The 15,708-nt window shown below is 38.0% G+C and overlaps 1 protein-coding gene across 1 annotated transcript in view; it reads right to left on the reverse strand.

Annotated features, from left to right (window-relative positions):
• Nucleotides 1-15,708, reverse strand: part of LOC134823164 (uncharacterized) — a 32,427-nt gene that overhangs the window by 2,789 nt on the left and 13,930 nt on the right. Inside the window, exons 4-6 of the mRNA XM_063834515.1 lie at nucleotides 12,464-12,564; nucleotides 12,184-12,239; nucleotides 8,776-8,900 (exon numbers count right to left, since the gene is read on the reverse strand). Of these exons, the coding sequence (XP_063690585.1) occupies nucleotides 8,776-8,900; nucleotides 12,184-12,239; nucleotides 12,464-12,564 (282 nt within the window). The remainder of the gene's footprint in view (nucleotides 1-8,775; nucleotides 8,901-12,183; nucleotides 12,240-12,463; nucleotides 12,565-15,708) is intronic.

The following is a 15,708-nucleotide window of genomic DNA, read 5'->3' on the forward strand; positions in this document are numbered from 1 at the left end:
GAGTTCGGACTGAGAGTTCGGACTGAGAGTTCAGACTGGAGTTCAGACTGAGAGTTCAGACTGAGAGTTCAGACTGAGAGTTCAGACTGAGAGTTCAGACTGAGAGTTCAGACTGAGAGTTCAGACTGAAAGTTCAGACTGAGAGTTCAGACTGAGAGTTCAGACCGAGAGTTCAGACTGAGAGTTCAGACTGAGAGTTCAGACTGAGAGTTCAGACTGAGAGTTCAGACTGAGAGTTCAGACTGAGAGTTCAGACCGAGAGTTCAGACCGAGAGTTCAGACCGAGAGTTCAGACCGAGAGTTCAGACCGAGAGTTCAGACTGCGAGTTCAGACTGAGAGTTCAGACCGAGAGTTCAGACTGGGAGTTCAGACTGGGAGTTCAGACTGGGAGTTCAGACTGGGAGTTCAGACTGAGAGTTCGGACTGCGAGTTCAGATTGAGAGTTCGGATTGAGAGTTCGGACGACTGAGAGTTCGGACTGAGAGTTCGGACTGAGAGTTCGGACTGAGAGTTCGGACGACTGACAGTTCGGACTGAGAGTTCGGACTGAGAGTTCGGACTGAGAGTTCGGACTGAGAGTTCAGACTGAGAGTTCAGACTGAAAGTTCAGACTGAGAGTTCAGACTGAGAGTTCAGACCGAGAGTTCAGACTGAGAGTTCAGACCGAGAGTTCAGACCGAGAGTTCAGACCGAGAGTTCAGACTGCGAGTTCAGACTGAGAGTTCAGACCGAGAGTTCAGACCGAGAGTTCAGACGGAGAGTTCAGACTGGGAGTTCAGACTGGGAGTTCAGACTGGGAGTTCAGACTGGGAGTTCAGACTGCGAGTTCAGACTGAGAGTTCAGACTGGGAGTTCAGACTGAGAGTTCAGACTGGGAGTTCAGACTGAGAGTTCAGACTGAGAGTTCAGACTGAGAGTTCAGACTGAGAGTTCAGACTGAGAGTTCAGACTGAGAGTTCAGACTGAGAGTTCAGAATGAGAGTTCAGACTGGGAGTTCAGACTGAGAGTTCAGACTGGGAGTTCAGACTGAGAGTTCAGACTGAGAGTTCAGACTGAGAGTTCAGACTGGGAGTTCAGACTGAGAGTTCAGACTGCGAGTTCAGACTGAGAGTTCAGACTGAGAGTTCAGACTGAGAGTTCAGACTGGAGTTCAGACTGGGAGTTCAGACTGGGAGTTCAGACTGGGAGTTCAGACTGGGAGTTCAGACTGGGAGTTCAGACTGAGAGTTCAGACTGAGAGTTCAGACTGAGAGTTCAGACTGAGAGTTCAGACTGAGAGTTCAGACTGAGAGTTCAGACTGAGAGTTCAGACTGAGAGTTCAGACTGAGAGTTCAGACTGAGAGTTCAGACTGAGAGTTCAGACTGAGAGTTCAGACTGAGAGTTCAGACTGAGAGTTCAGACTGAGAGTTCAGACTGAGAGTTCAGACTGAGAGTTCAGACTGAGAGTTCAGACTGAGAGTTCAGACTGAGAGTTCAGACTGCAATACAAATTTGAATCTTGCAGAGAATGTTGCCATGTGCCTAAATAATTTAAAATATTATCCATGTGGAAAATGGAAATTATAAATACACTTCACGAGATCATCAAAAGTAAATATTAAGATTATTTATAGTTTAAAACATCGGAGTTATACTGGTTACTAAACTCTGCGACTTTAAATCATCCACTTTCTGATCTCTGGTATGTAGATTCTACAATCTACATGTCACCTTTATTTGCTGACAACTAATTTATGATAATTTAAAATGTGTCTGAACACAGTAGGAAACCTACAATATCCTCATTTATTCCCATTATATATTCTGTTATCTAGTAGTGTTGAAAATATTAATGTAAATCTGTAGATGTTGTTACGTAAATCTGTCCAAATATATCCACCATTCTATTTTTATCAAGTTGTGCTATATTTGTGAAGTATAGCACCGTTTGTGTCACATGATTTTGATAAAATGTTGCCAGACTTTAAACCTATTCGCTGCCTACAGCCTAACCAAGACCAAATTAGAGTCCTTCATTGTGGAATGACAAAAACAATGCTTTTAGTTTCAATTTTAGATAGACAAACACGATACAAACAGTGTTCCCCTAAGTGGTGACCATGATGAGCTCCTTTTCTTCTTTCAGTAAATCATAAACCATGAGATAGGTCAGTGCAAGGTCTGTATAAGCCGAATCTCTTGGTTTTACGTAATTTAAGTAGCCTTGACACCTAAATCACGCAGGTTGAATACTATAATCTATAATCTATATTATATAAATTTATCACGGGTTACACTAGTCTTAATAAAGAGAGTTTAAACCCACACTCCAGCTATCTAACATCATAATCGTTCTCAACCTTATAATATCAGCATGACAAAACCGAGGCTAGAATATTAGAACGTATAATGGTTTTGGCGTCAAATTATCTCTAGTTAATCTTTATCTTGATCTCCCTCATGTTTAAATGAAATAGCTGCTCTTATCCTGCATTCTAGACTAATCCTTAATCCTGTATGCACAGTTATAGTTTATACTGCAAGTGAACGAGCGAGGGTAGCAGTAACTCTAAAACCTTTGCATAAATTCATTTCTCCGTATCGAGATTTCAATACCCCAGTCACAGAGCCTGGAAAAGAAGATTTTCTGGAGAACTTGGTGAAATTTCTGACCTAGTACATAAAAGGTACAGGGTAGGTCAATTCTAGATACACTTTATTTCTCTTTTGTATGGTTCGTGCTGTTCTGTAAATTTCGTTTCTGTATTTTACCTTTCCCCTATTAAACCCTGATAATAAACTGGAGGGGTGTTCTTGGAACATATAAATTATAGTTTACAAACCAACTGCTGAGTCTCGTGAGAGAGCTAAGAGGTCGCCAGACATCTCATTTTAAAGCCGTATCGATTTTCTGTACGCATCGATTTTCTGTACGCATACCAAAAATCAAATGCGTAACTAAAACAGAAATGAAATTACAGAAGTTTTAAATGTTTTGTCAACAAAACGAATGTTTTGTCAACAACGAATGTTTTGTCAACAACGAATGTTTTGTCAACAAAACTCCTTGACAGCCCACGTTATCTTATACCATTTCTTGCTTGCTCCCACATCAAACTTTTCTTTGTAATTATCTCCTCATGGTTTATAAGAAATGTTCTTCTCCCTGGTAAGATGAATAGAGTCAAGTATTCCAGCCGCCTCAGGCGTCTTGTCTCTTTATTCATTCTTTGGGTTTTCTCTCTTAACTTTCTTTTGATAACTCTTGTTAATCCTTCTATGCTTAATCCAGGTCCCAACTCCCTATCTGTACTCTACCAAAATGTCCAAGGTCTTATTCCTTTCAGTAACCTAAGCTCCTCCCATCCCCTTCTTGATGGTAATAAGATTTCCGAACTTCAATCCTTTGCTAACATAGAGCAGCCTGACATAATTGCCCTAAATGAGACTTGGCTCAAAAAGTCTATTTCTAGCAACGAAATCTTTCCTTCTTCTCAATATGAAATCTTCCGCAATGACCGCACGAGAAAGACTCATCCTCAAGATCCTAATAACCCTAAAAAGTTTAGGGAAAATGGAGGTGGTGTTCTTTTGGCTGTTCGGTCTGATCTCGACGCCACTACAACCCGACTACCAGTTAGCCTAGGTGCAGAAATGCTTGCCGTTAAAATTGCTTTTCCTAACAAAGAGAGTATTGTAATCTGTACTTGTTATAGAGTAGGAACTCTTGGGTTACCTAATCATGATGTCATAGTTAGTTATATTCGCAAGCTAGTTTCCAAAAAGAATCCCCCTAAAATCTATGTTATTGGTGATTTTAATCTCCCCCATACAGACTGGCTATCTTCATCCAGTACCGTACCTATTGAGCAATCCTTCATAGATTCTTTCAGTGATCTTTCTCTCTCCCAGTTGATCACATCACCCACCCATAAAAGTGGTAATACATTAGACATTCTTCTCAGTAATTATGATAACACAATTGATAACTTGAATGTCTGTGATCCTCATTTCGTGTGCAAATCTGATCATTTTCCTGTCGCTTTTTCAATTAAAAGCTCCTTTTCCCGTAAGAAAACTCCTAAACGTAAAATCTATAATTTTAAGAAAGCAAACTGGGACATGATTAATCGTGAATTATGCTCGATTAGTTGGCAAGTCCTAGAATGCCTAGATCCTGATTCGTCTTGGAAGTTAGTTAAAGACTGCATTATGAATTTAGTTGATATACATATTCCTAAAGTAACTATTAAATCAGAGTTCCAACCCCCGTGGTTCGATAGTGAACTTTTTTCTTCATGCCGTAAAAAAGATAGACTCAGAGCTAAATTTAAAACTTCTGGTTCTATTTCTGATGAGTTAAAGTTTGTTACTAGCCGTAAAGATTTTAAGAGGCTCTCATCAGCCAAAATAAGAGATAATCTTTTCAATAGTGATGATCCAGCGCTTATAACTAAGAAGTTTTGGTCACATGTTAAGTATAAATCTAACTCCTGCCGTATTCCTAATTGTGTTAGTTATTCTGGACAGCTTCGGTTCAAACCCAAAGATCAAGCTGAACTTTTCAATTCTTTCTTTTATAACCAGTTTTCGGATCCTTCACTTTATGACACTGACATCTCCTATGTCAATGATGTTGATTTTGATATTGACTTCGATCATCGGGATGTTCGTAAGCTTCTTTCAAATATTAATTCAAATAAAGCCCAGGGACCAGATGGCATACACGGTAAAATTCTAAAAAATTGTTCCGTAGGTTTAGCTTACCCTCTAACATGCATTTTTCGTGGATCCTACAACAGCGGCTACATTCCACAAGAATGGAAACTTGCAAATGTTGTCCCAATATTTAAGAAAGGTAAGAAAAGTGAGGTTGAAAACTATAGACCAATATCCCTTACTTGTTTAACTCATGAAAGTTTTTGAGCGCATTGTTAAACGTAAACTGCTTTCTTTGACAAGTACCCTTCTTGATCCCAGGCAGCATGGTTTTCTAGAGCACAAGTCATGCACAACCAATATGGTTGACTTTTGTGATAGCCTGGCATTGTCTCTTAACGAAAACATTATTAATCATGTTGTGTATTTTGATTTTGCTAAGGCATTTGATTCTGTAAATCATGATATCCTTCTTCATAAGCTAAAGACCTTATATAAGATTGATGGTACACTTCTCAAATTTCTTACCAATTACCTTCAAGGCCGTTACCAAAGAGTGGTTATTGGTAATGAGATGTCATCTACCCTCTCAGTTAATTCTGGTGTCCCCCAGGGCTCTATCCTTGGTCCCTTACTTTTTGTATTGTTTATCAATGATATTCCTCTTGGCCTTTCGGATAATACTGATATTGTTTTGTATGCCGATGATACAAAAATCTGGCGTAAAATACATTCATCTTCTGATAATACTAATTTACAAATGGATATAGACTATCTCTCTGACTGGGCACTTAGAAACAAAATGCAATTCCATCCAGCAAAATGTAAAGTGCTTATTGTTTCAGGAAAACCATCTTTATCTCCTCCATTCGCATATAATCTTGATGGCTCTCTTCTTGTGTATGTAGAGTTAGAAAAAGATCTTGGAGTCGATGTTACTCCTAAGCTAAGTTGGAATAGTCAGTGCGACAGAATTTATACTAAGGCCTGCCAACAACTTGGTATGGTCAGAAGAGATGGCCATATTGTCATTGATCTGAAACGTCGCCGGGCGCTTTACCTCTCCCTTGTTCGTAGCCAATTCGAAAATTGTTCCATAATCTGGCGCCCTTGTAATAAATCACTTAGTGATAAATTAGAAAGTCTCCAAAAGAGAGCTATTAAATGGATTCTGTCTGAAGAGGGCCGCAGTTATCCACCTGAGCAATATGTCAAAAAGTGCAAGCTTGTCGACATTCTCCCTTTGTCTCAAAAGTTTGACTTGAATGATCTTATTTTTTTCCACAAAGTTCTGAACAATTTAATTCCTGTATCGCTGCCTCACTATCTCTCTTTATATCAGGGCACTTCTCGACTAAGACGTTGCCACCTCGACAGTCTGTCTATTGTGTCATCAATTTTACCTAAGTTAAGTCAGAATTCACTCACCATATGTACCTCAAATAGCCCACTGGCAAAATCATTTTTCTACAGAACCCACATACTGTGGAATGGACTCCCTTTACAGGTAAGACAGATTGTGTCTACTAGTCTTTTCAAAGCTGAGGTCACTAAGCATCTATGGAAATGTTTATTGGATAGTGAAACAACAGTCTAGCCTAGTCTCTCTGCTCCCCATATTATTATTATTTTTGTTTTATTAATTTTTATCTACCTTCCTATTCTTTCAACATCATATCACACTTCACCCGCACACCTTCTCGCACATTAATGACCATATCAGACCTGTATCTAATGTATCTGGAATTTGACGTATTGAAATACCAATTTTGACTATATATCCACAGTTATTCACCATGGATTTGTTTGTTATTAAATAGTTTTTCATAAATTTTTGGATTTAGATTAATTCGATGTAATGGGTCCAAGTTACTGCGGACATAGTTCACTATGTGTTTACCGTGTTTGGGTGCCCATCATATTTTACAGATGGGGGCGATATTTTGAACGATTCTATTTTATATTCATCTATTGCTGTACTCTGTAAAATTTGAAAAGTATTTAATAAAAAAAGGGGTGTTTCTAATGATCAGGGTCTTGTAGCAACATAGTGTTAAATGTGTGACAATATTATTACCCGCCAATCTGTCATCGCTAGATAGTAGATACTAGAATAAAACAATGATATTGGAAAAATGAATGTTTGATGATTATTCATGGTTATAATTTTCATTAATCAATGTAACCAAAGCCTGCAGAATGTATTGTGAGCTGAGTTGAAAATGTTACGTCTAACATTGATTCTACTGATCCCACTCTCTGAAGGTATGTTATCATTATTCTTAAATTTACAGCGAAATGATTTTATCTCCTCTTACGAATTTCCCCGTTCATTCTTTTCGACTTTAAACGCCTGAACCTTTTTTTCTGGTACGATTATATAGACTAAAAAAGGACCCTCTTACATTTCAAGGTATCCAGTACAGTGAGTGGTTTCCAGTACCCAAAGACAGGAACACGCTTACAAAGATAGTGGAGGGTAAGAAGTTCCAGACGAAGACCGACAAGAAGATAGATAACAGTAACCCCATCAATTGGACGATGAACAAGAATGGAAAAGGGTGGTTAACTTGGACGTCCGAGAAACTAAATGCCAATGACTGTAACGACGGTTACTTTTTCAGTGGAAATGAAGGGTTTTTACAACGAGCTGGTGTTCTGACCTTCCTGAAGACGTCCACTCAGCTACAAATCTGGTTTGATGATGTTCTAGAAGTTACCTGGGTCTTTGAAAATAGCAGTGATCAAATGTGTTTCATGAAAAATAAAGTAAAAACGTTGAAGTTTAAGTACAACGGCAATTGGGACCGTGTATCGACACACTACAGATATGAACAAGGTAACTTAAATAATAAATTAATATATGTATATTTAACAAGGCATTTAACAAAATATAATGAAAAGAATTACAATATTCATTCTACACTCTGCAGTTATCGACTTTTAACATTGCTTAGTGTCATAGCTAAACAGTAAACACCAATATACCTACATATTTGGGCGTCTACTTGGATAAAAGATAAAAAGCCACATGGTTAGAGTCAATATTCATTAAAAATAATGCAACTTTTTATGTGCTCCTCAGAGAGTACTGATCCAACTGTTCCACCCGACGATCCTGACCCCTTACCAACTGCCCCACCCGACGATCCTGACCCCTTACCAACTGTTCCACCCGACGCACCATGCACCAAATTGGACCCAGCCTGGAATCATCTCACAACAGTAGAAATCTTCCCGGTATACTCAGGAACAGTGCTGACAGTGTCTTGTAATGAGGGGTTCAAACTGAGAGGGAGCAACACTATCACCTGTACTGCGGGAACCACCTTCTCCAGTCACACTTCCCCTTCTTGTTTTCCTCCAGGTACGGGAGTAAAATGCAGCTTCACAAATTCCAATATACAACCACCACCCCCCCCCCCCCCCCCCCCCCGTTCCCACCCCACACACCTTTATCCCCTCCCCGCCCATTTATAATTTTACCCATTACAATTCCCTGTTCCCTGGTGAAGTGATATCCATCACAACTCTACGAAACAGAGGAGAACACAAATCTCTCCTAACTAAGATATCATCCTGACAGGACTATAAGGATTGCGTAGTAATATGTCAGCTGTTTAGTGAGGTTACAGTTTGTACTAAGTGGTTGAATAAGTTGGAATTATAGCAGCAAAATAGCGGGGCGTTTGACCGGACCCCTGCTCCTTGTCCATCCCGGGAAATACCACATGAAGAAGTAGCATTTTACGCTAAAATAATTCTAGAACAAATCTAGTTTCATCCCCGTAAGACCAATGTTTTCATCCTATGATGCGACTACATTTATGAGAAGCAACCTTTTTTTTCTCAGGTCATTTTGAATGTTTAAAAAGATAACAATCACATGTCGAATGTATCAAAATAACAGGGTCAAATTTCATGAGAAACGTCAAATCTTTCCTTATACAATGACTTTTAAAATTTTCGTTAGTACAGTACAATTTGGTTTCTACTGTCATAACAAAAACATATGCACTTTAAACAGTAAAATCTAAAACCTCGTAATTTTTGGGATGGAAACAACCGCAGCAAATCGGGGTTACGTTAAAACATTTCGGGTAAGGACACATACACAAATATAAAACACTTACCCCAGAAGACTGCATAAGATCCGCCCAAGCTGCTGGCTGCAGCAACAGCAACAGTGCTCAACAGAAGCGCCAGCAATCCGCCAACTATAATGAAGGCACCGTAGAACAGGCCGACCCCCATCGCTCTGAAGAAAAGGTTATTAATGTTAATTATACATTAATTATAATTATAATATTGGGTATAGTATAAACCAATAACTAGATAAATGTCCACGTTTTAACCACAGCTGTGGTACTTTGAAATTATGCTCACAATTTTGCTCATCGATATCTGGAGAATTGTAAAATTTTTCATCTTCTCATCTGAGACACATTAAAAAAAAGGAATTGTGTTTCAAATACATTATGCCATATAATTATATCTTTTAACAGGCAAAAAATGAATAAAACTGTAAAAAGTATTAATACTCCCATAACTTCGGTTGAAGTTTCAAACCAAACCAAGGTTAACCGCCCCTGCTGGTTAATTTTGGGGTATGAACCACGTAAAATAAACAGTGTTTATTAAACACGGTATATACTTTACACTTCTATCTAGAATCATTTCTAAGTTTCTAAAGTAACACCTGTAGGGAGAGTATAAACACTGTAGGGTGGGTGTTTATAATACAGTGTTTATAATGGGTTTATAATAGGTTTATAATGGGTTTATAATAGGTTTATAATGGGTTTATAATGGGTTTATAATAGGTTTATAATGCATCTTAAGATGACCGAAAGGGGCAGGGTAAGGCCTTGGTCCTTGCTCATAATGTAAAATTAGTGCACGTATTATCTAGTCTCCTAGGCACACACATTTTATATTACGACGCCAATGCTGCAAAAAGGTAGGAAACTCTTACACCGTGTTTGTTTTTCAGCGCTAAATTTTTGCGAGGTTAATTTTTTTGCGAGTAGGAATTAGAGCTGCTTGAAGGCAACTACCGAATATAACACATGATAATACACAGCACAGTTACAACGTGCAGTAAATAATTTAGTAGAGTGAATGGTTGGGGGCACACAGTATACAGCATGTAGCACTAGCACACAGCATAGTTCACCTTATAATGAGCTCCTTAATACAGTGTAGCAGTGCATTATGTTTTAATATGAGGCCAATTAAAATGTGATTAAGTTATTCGCATTTTTCTACATAATATAATTGTTATTATTCGCCCATTTAATAATTGTTATAATTCACTGGAAAATAACAAATTGTGTACTCTCGATTTTCCAACCCCACATTCCATTGCTTTAACACCTGTTATATCATTTCTCTCTTTCCATTTCTCTCTTTCCATTTCTCTCTTTCCATTTCTCTCTTTCTATTTCTCTCTTTCCATTTCTCTCTTTCTATTTCTCTCTTTCCATTTCTCTCTTCCCATTTCTCTCTTTCCATTTTTCTCTTTTCATTTCTCTCTTTCCATTTCTCCCTTTCTATTTCTCTCTTTCCATTTCTCTCTTTCCATTTCTCTCTTTTCATTCCTCTCTTTCCATTTCTCTCTTTCTATTTTCTCGCACACAATTTCTAATTTTCTCATCCTACGACTTACAGCTGATTCTGCTCTAACTATATTTTCACCCTAATCCTTTAGAAAAAAAACATAACAAAACAACCATACCATCCTATAGTCTAAAAACAATTAATCTGCATAATTTGTAGCAAAAGACTTTTTCTTAGTCAACGTTAAAGTATATCGCAAACGTATTATAGTATTCGAGCTTTTCATCTAGAATTAAAACAAATTCTTTTAACCAGGCTAAACCTGGTTAAAACTCTTCCATCCCATCACACTCAATAAATGTAATAGTACTGTAAATTGTAATTAGTTTAAAACTCATATCTAACAATTAGATAAATAGGAGCTTGACAAATGAGCCCCACCCCTACTCAGTACTCAGATCCTAATCAAATTCCCAGCCCCTGAGCCCCCTCCTACAGGATCCTGTGGTATACATAATATCTCCCCAGACACTACACTATCAGACTACACACCATATCATCACATGGGGGGACATCAACCTGAACCGGTTTTAGATTTCAATAATAAACCTGGTGACTGTGATGACAGGAGTCATTATACTGTTATAACACATGACTCCTTCTAGATGAAGTATGAACAATGTGGAGGTACGGTAAACAAACCAATGATTGGGACCACACATTGGTTTGGAGAGCGGCGGGGTTTATTAATCTAATTGTCAAATTATAGGATATGTCACTGAGTAAGTTAGCACAGGGTCTGAGAAGGAGAGAGTCCCCACTGTTATACTCAGTAATGTGTGTACATACTATACTATGCTCTATCACTTAATTACTTTTCTGTCCTTTTTTATTCGAGCCTGGTTGGTCAAATCTCAGAGGTTAGGGTATCGCTTGGATAAAATAGGAGACCACCATGCCATATATAAGTAGTTATATTCGTATGATGAACCTAACCTGAACTTGCAGGCGCAAATCTAAATACTCGCCCAATGCAGGAACAGTACTGTATGTTGGGTTAAATGTTGAACGGAATGTTTAAAATTAGTGCTCATGAATTGTCAGTATTCTCTCAGAATAGCACAGTGTGACTGGTTCCTCCTCTGTGATAACTCTCAGACGTTTCTCTTTGTTTAGCACCGCTGTACTTATGAGAGATATAGTGAGTTGTTAAGGAACATAGGACCAATGTCCAATAATAGAGAGGGTTTGTGATGTACTAGCTGTTTAGACTCATTACTTGGTATATTATAGGCTCAACAGTGGGTACCCTTAGTGGGAGATCTCTGGTGCTTTCTGCTGGTATGTCAGCATGTTAGAGGACAGCTTACAGGGAAAACAATGACTATTAGGGGGTTACATATTATATAGCCCGAGGAGGGGACGGTAACCCTGTATACAGTGCACCTTACTGGACATTTTACCTTCCCCAAGTATAGCCCCACTAAATGAAGACTGTACCTCACAATCTTTAAATATTATGGAAGTAATTATACTAATAGGAATGTTTTCATGAGAACGAATCCTTTCACTATTGGTGCAATGTTGGACAAACTAGCTCTAGAACCAATCTGTTCCAGGGGTGAACAACTTGGTGAACGGAATGTACCACGAAGGGAACCCATTTAAAGATAGAACTCAAAGAAATGTTAGCTTAGGAAGGTACTAGTTAAAGATTGGAGACAGTGATATAAGAGAGTAAGAGTTGTGTGACATACTCACTAGAAGCTAGAGTATGGACATATCTTCTAATAGTAATAATGAGAATAATGAGATTATCAACAATTAAACTACGGATATTATCGTGGAGTGGTTATGTAATACTTATACAATATACAATATACATTATACAATATACATGGTTATACATGGTTACTTATACAATATGCATGGTTATTGGTTAGTCAGATATTCTCCATGTTGTCAAGTTTGAAAGAACTCACGAATCGAAGAATTCTTTTTCTGCTAGCGGAGTAGACAAGGCCACCAGGGCGCAAATCTGAGGATAATTAGCTTAATTAATTAGCTTAATTATTCAATTATAATTAGTGAAGCAGTTAGTCAGACAAAAACTGCCTGCATGAATCAGAATTCAGAGAGGAGAACAAAATATAAATATGTAATTTTCTGGCGTTATTCTTAAAATCAAGTCCTCAATTCTATGAATCTTCATGAAAGTTCAGAACCTGAACAAAAACAAGACTTTATTCGGAGATAACCTACCATTCCGAAGATTCCCCCTATAGCGAATATTCCAGCGTAGTAAACAAACAGGGTTAGAAGACCACCCAGTATAGCTATTGCTGCACATACACCCAACCTTGCTGAAACAAACATTGTTAGATCGCTGAAACAAACATTGTTAGATCGCTGAAACAAACATTGTTAGATCGCTGAAACAAACATTGTTAGATCGCTGAAACAAACATTGTTAGATCGCTGAAACAAACATTGTTAGATCGCTGAAACAAACATTGTTAGATCGCTGAAACAAACACTGTTTATCATCCATTATCATTAACACTGTCTGATTGCCAATTGTCATCTTGTATTTCAAGTGTCACACTTTTTGGTGTGAATAAATCATTGCTTTTATACTTTTATAGTTGGTGACATAATTGATTCATAATTTCTCGGTATGTAACGCCTTTTTTCAACCTTCTCTGCCTTCCACTGATTCTTTGTTGTATATAATACACAGTGACACACTAAAAAATATATTACAGCCCGCTTAGGAGGGCCCCGGGTTTCAGGAAATGGTCCGAGAAAAAGGATATGTCAGATGAAATGTAAGAATTAAGATGTTATGACGTGAACTCTACACATCTCAGAGGCGGTCACTGAAGCCGCCTCTTATATGTATCGTGTATAATTGTTGCTATTCACGGAAGAAATGTGACATTGAACAGTTTTAGGAAGAAACTTGACCCCTCAACACTGAAGTCTGAACACTGAACACTGAAGATACTAGTTGATCATGAGACAAGACAGTTGAACTGCTGCCAATGAATATTTCTGCTGAAAGCCAAGTTGTCAGTATTGTTTGGTTGCATTACAATGTTAAATAGTAAGCCTTGCAAGTACCAGGGTTTAAAACTTGTCTCTAATTAAAAAACGGCGCCGACTCAGGGCTCAGGTCCATATTGTGGGTGTGTTGAACTATTCAGCTGGTTTTACTGATGTAAAAGTGGGGGGTTTAGAGATAAGACCTATATATAAATTTGAAATTAACCATCTTCAATTTCAAAGACCGGTCCACTTTACATGACACTTTAAGACACGTGATTTGTATAACAGTTGTTATAATTGTTTAAAAGTACACCGGCTGGTACCTCCAATCTAACGGGTATCATGTATTTAACTGTGTTGTGCTGGCTATCTAAAGGAGTATCAATATAGTAGTGTCAGTTTACAGAAGCAGTCTGTTTCAGGACACACTCTGAGGGGCATTCTTTTTTCATGACTTCAACAATTGCTCGAAAGATATTTTCAATATTATTGGCAGAATTGGAAGTTTAAGATCATCAAGGGAATAAACCTCATTTATAATCATATTGATTCCTATTTCAGGGTTATTCAATTTTGTTAAGACGGAGATAATAGTGACTGTTACGGTCTGAAACTGAAGAATATTTAACAGTAAAATAACTCTCGAGTAACATTTTTATTCCACCCACGTGGAAAAGAAAGTATTTTAAAACAATTTTATAATTGAATTTTAAATTTAACGTTTGTACTCCTCAGTGCCACGCCCAGTTTTCAGTTTAGACATGCTTCACAACTCGACAACACAGCTGGACTACAGTTAAAAGAACACAATAACAAATATAATAGCTTGTATTATAGTTTCACATGCAGGGCGCTCGAACAAACATGGAGAAAATCCAGAGCTTAAAAGATCTGAACAATGCTGGCACCATGCTGTCTGCTCCAGTTAAATTCTACAAATTTACACTTGCTACCTACAATGCTGGCACCATGCTGTCTGCTCCAGTTAAATGCTACAAATTTACACTTGCTACCTACAATGCTGGCACCATGCTGTCTGCTCCAGTTAAATTCTACAAATTTACACTTGCTACCTACAATGCTGGCACCATGCTGTCTGCTCCAGTTAAATTCTACAAATTTACACTTGCTACCTACAATGCTGGCACCATGCTGTCTGCTCCAGTTAAATTCTACAAATTTACACTTGCTACCTACAATGCTGGCACCATGCTGTCTGCTCCAGTTAAATGCTACAAATTTACACTTGCTACCTACAATGCTGGCACCATGCTGTCTGCTCCAGTTAAATTCTACAAATTTACACTTGCTACCTACAATGCTGGCACCATGCTGTCTGCTCCAGTTAAATTCTACAAATTTACACTTGCTACCTACAATGCTGGCACCATGCTGTCTGCTCCAGTTAAATGCTACAAATTTACACTTGCTACCTACAATGCTGGCACCATGCTGTCTGCTCCAGTTAAATTCTACAAATTTACACTTGCTACCTACAATGCTGGCACCATGCTGTCTGCTCCAGTTAAATTCTACAAATTTACACTTGCTACCTACAATGCTGGCACCATGCTGTCTGCTCCAGTTAAATGCTACAAATTTACACTTGCTACCTACAATGCTGGCACCATGCTGTCTGCTCCAGTTAAATTCTACAAATTTACACTTGCTACCTACAATGCTGGCACCATGCTGTCTGCTCCAGTTAAATGCTACAAATTTACACTTGCTACCTACAATGCTGGCACCATGCTGTCTGCTCCAGTTAAATGCTACAAATTTACACTTGCTACCTACAATGCTGGCACCATGCTGTCTGCTCCAGTTAAATGCTACAAATTTACACTTGCTACCTACAATGCTGGCACCATGCTGTCTGCTCCAGTTAAATGCTACAAATTTACACTTGCTACCTACAATGCTGGCACCATGCTGTCTGCTCCAGTTAAATGCTACAAATTTACACTTGCTACCTACAATGCTGGCACCATGCTGTCTGCTCCAGTTAAATGCTACAAATTTACACTTGCTACCTATCGGGTTTAATGGAAACTTTTCCTTGTGATGGTAAAGTATGATACAATAAGTATGGACGAGAATATGCGTTAATTTCAGTAGATTATAAGTAGGTGTACTCCATATTAACATTTTTTTTGTACATTTAAAATATAATTTGGAACATTACAGTAACGTTATTCAAATCTCAAACAGAAAAAAGTATATTTCAAAGCTGTGTGTTTGATCATAATATGATCGTGGGCGTATAGTGAATTTGATTGCATAATTTTGATTGGGCAGTGATGGTGAGTGAGAATATGATAGGAGTGCCAGCCAGTAACTCTGTCATATTATTATTAACATTTGAACATTTAAAATATAATTTGAAACATTACAGTAACGTTATTCAAATCTCAAACAGAAACAGTATATAACAAAGTTTTGTGTTTTGATCATATGAT

Source organism: Bolinopsis microptera, chromosome 11 (genome assembly GCF_026151205.1).
Source record: "Bolinopsis microptera isolate Bmic1 chromosome 11, MBARI_Bmic_1.0, whole genome shotgun sequence".
Classification (NCBI taxonomy): domain Eukaryota; kingdom Metazoa; phylum Ctenophora; class Tentaculata; order Lobata; family Bolinopsidae; genus Bolinopsis; species Bolinopsis microptera.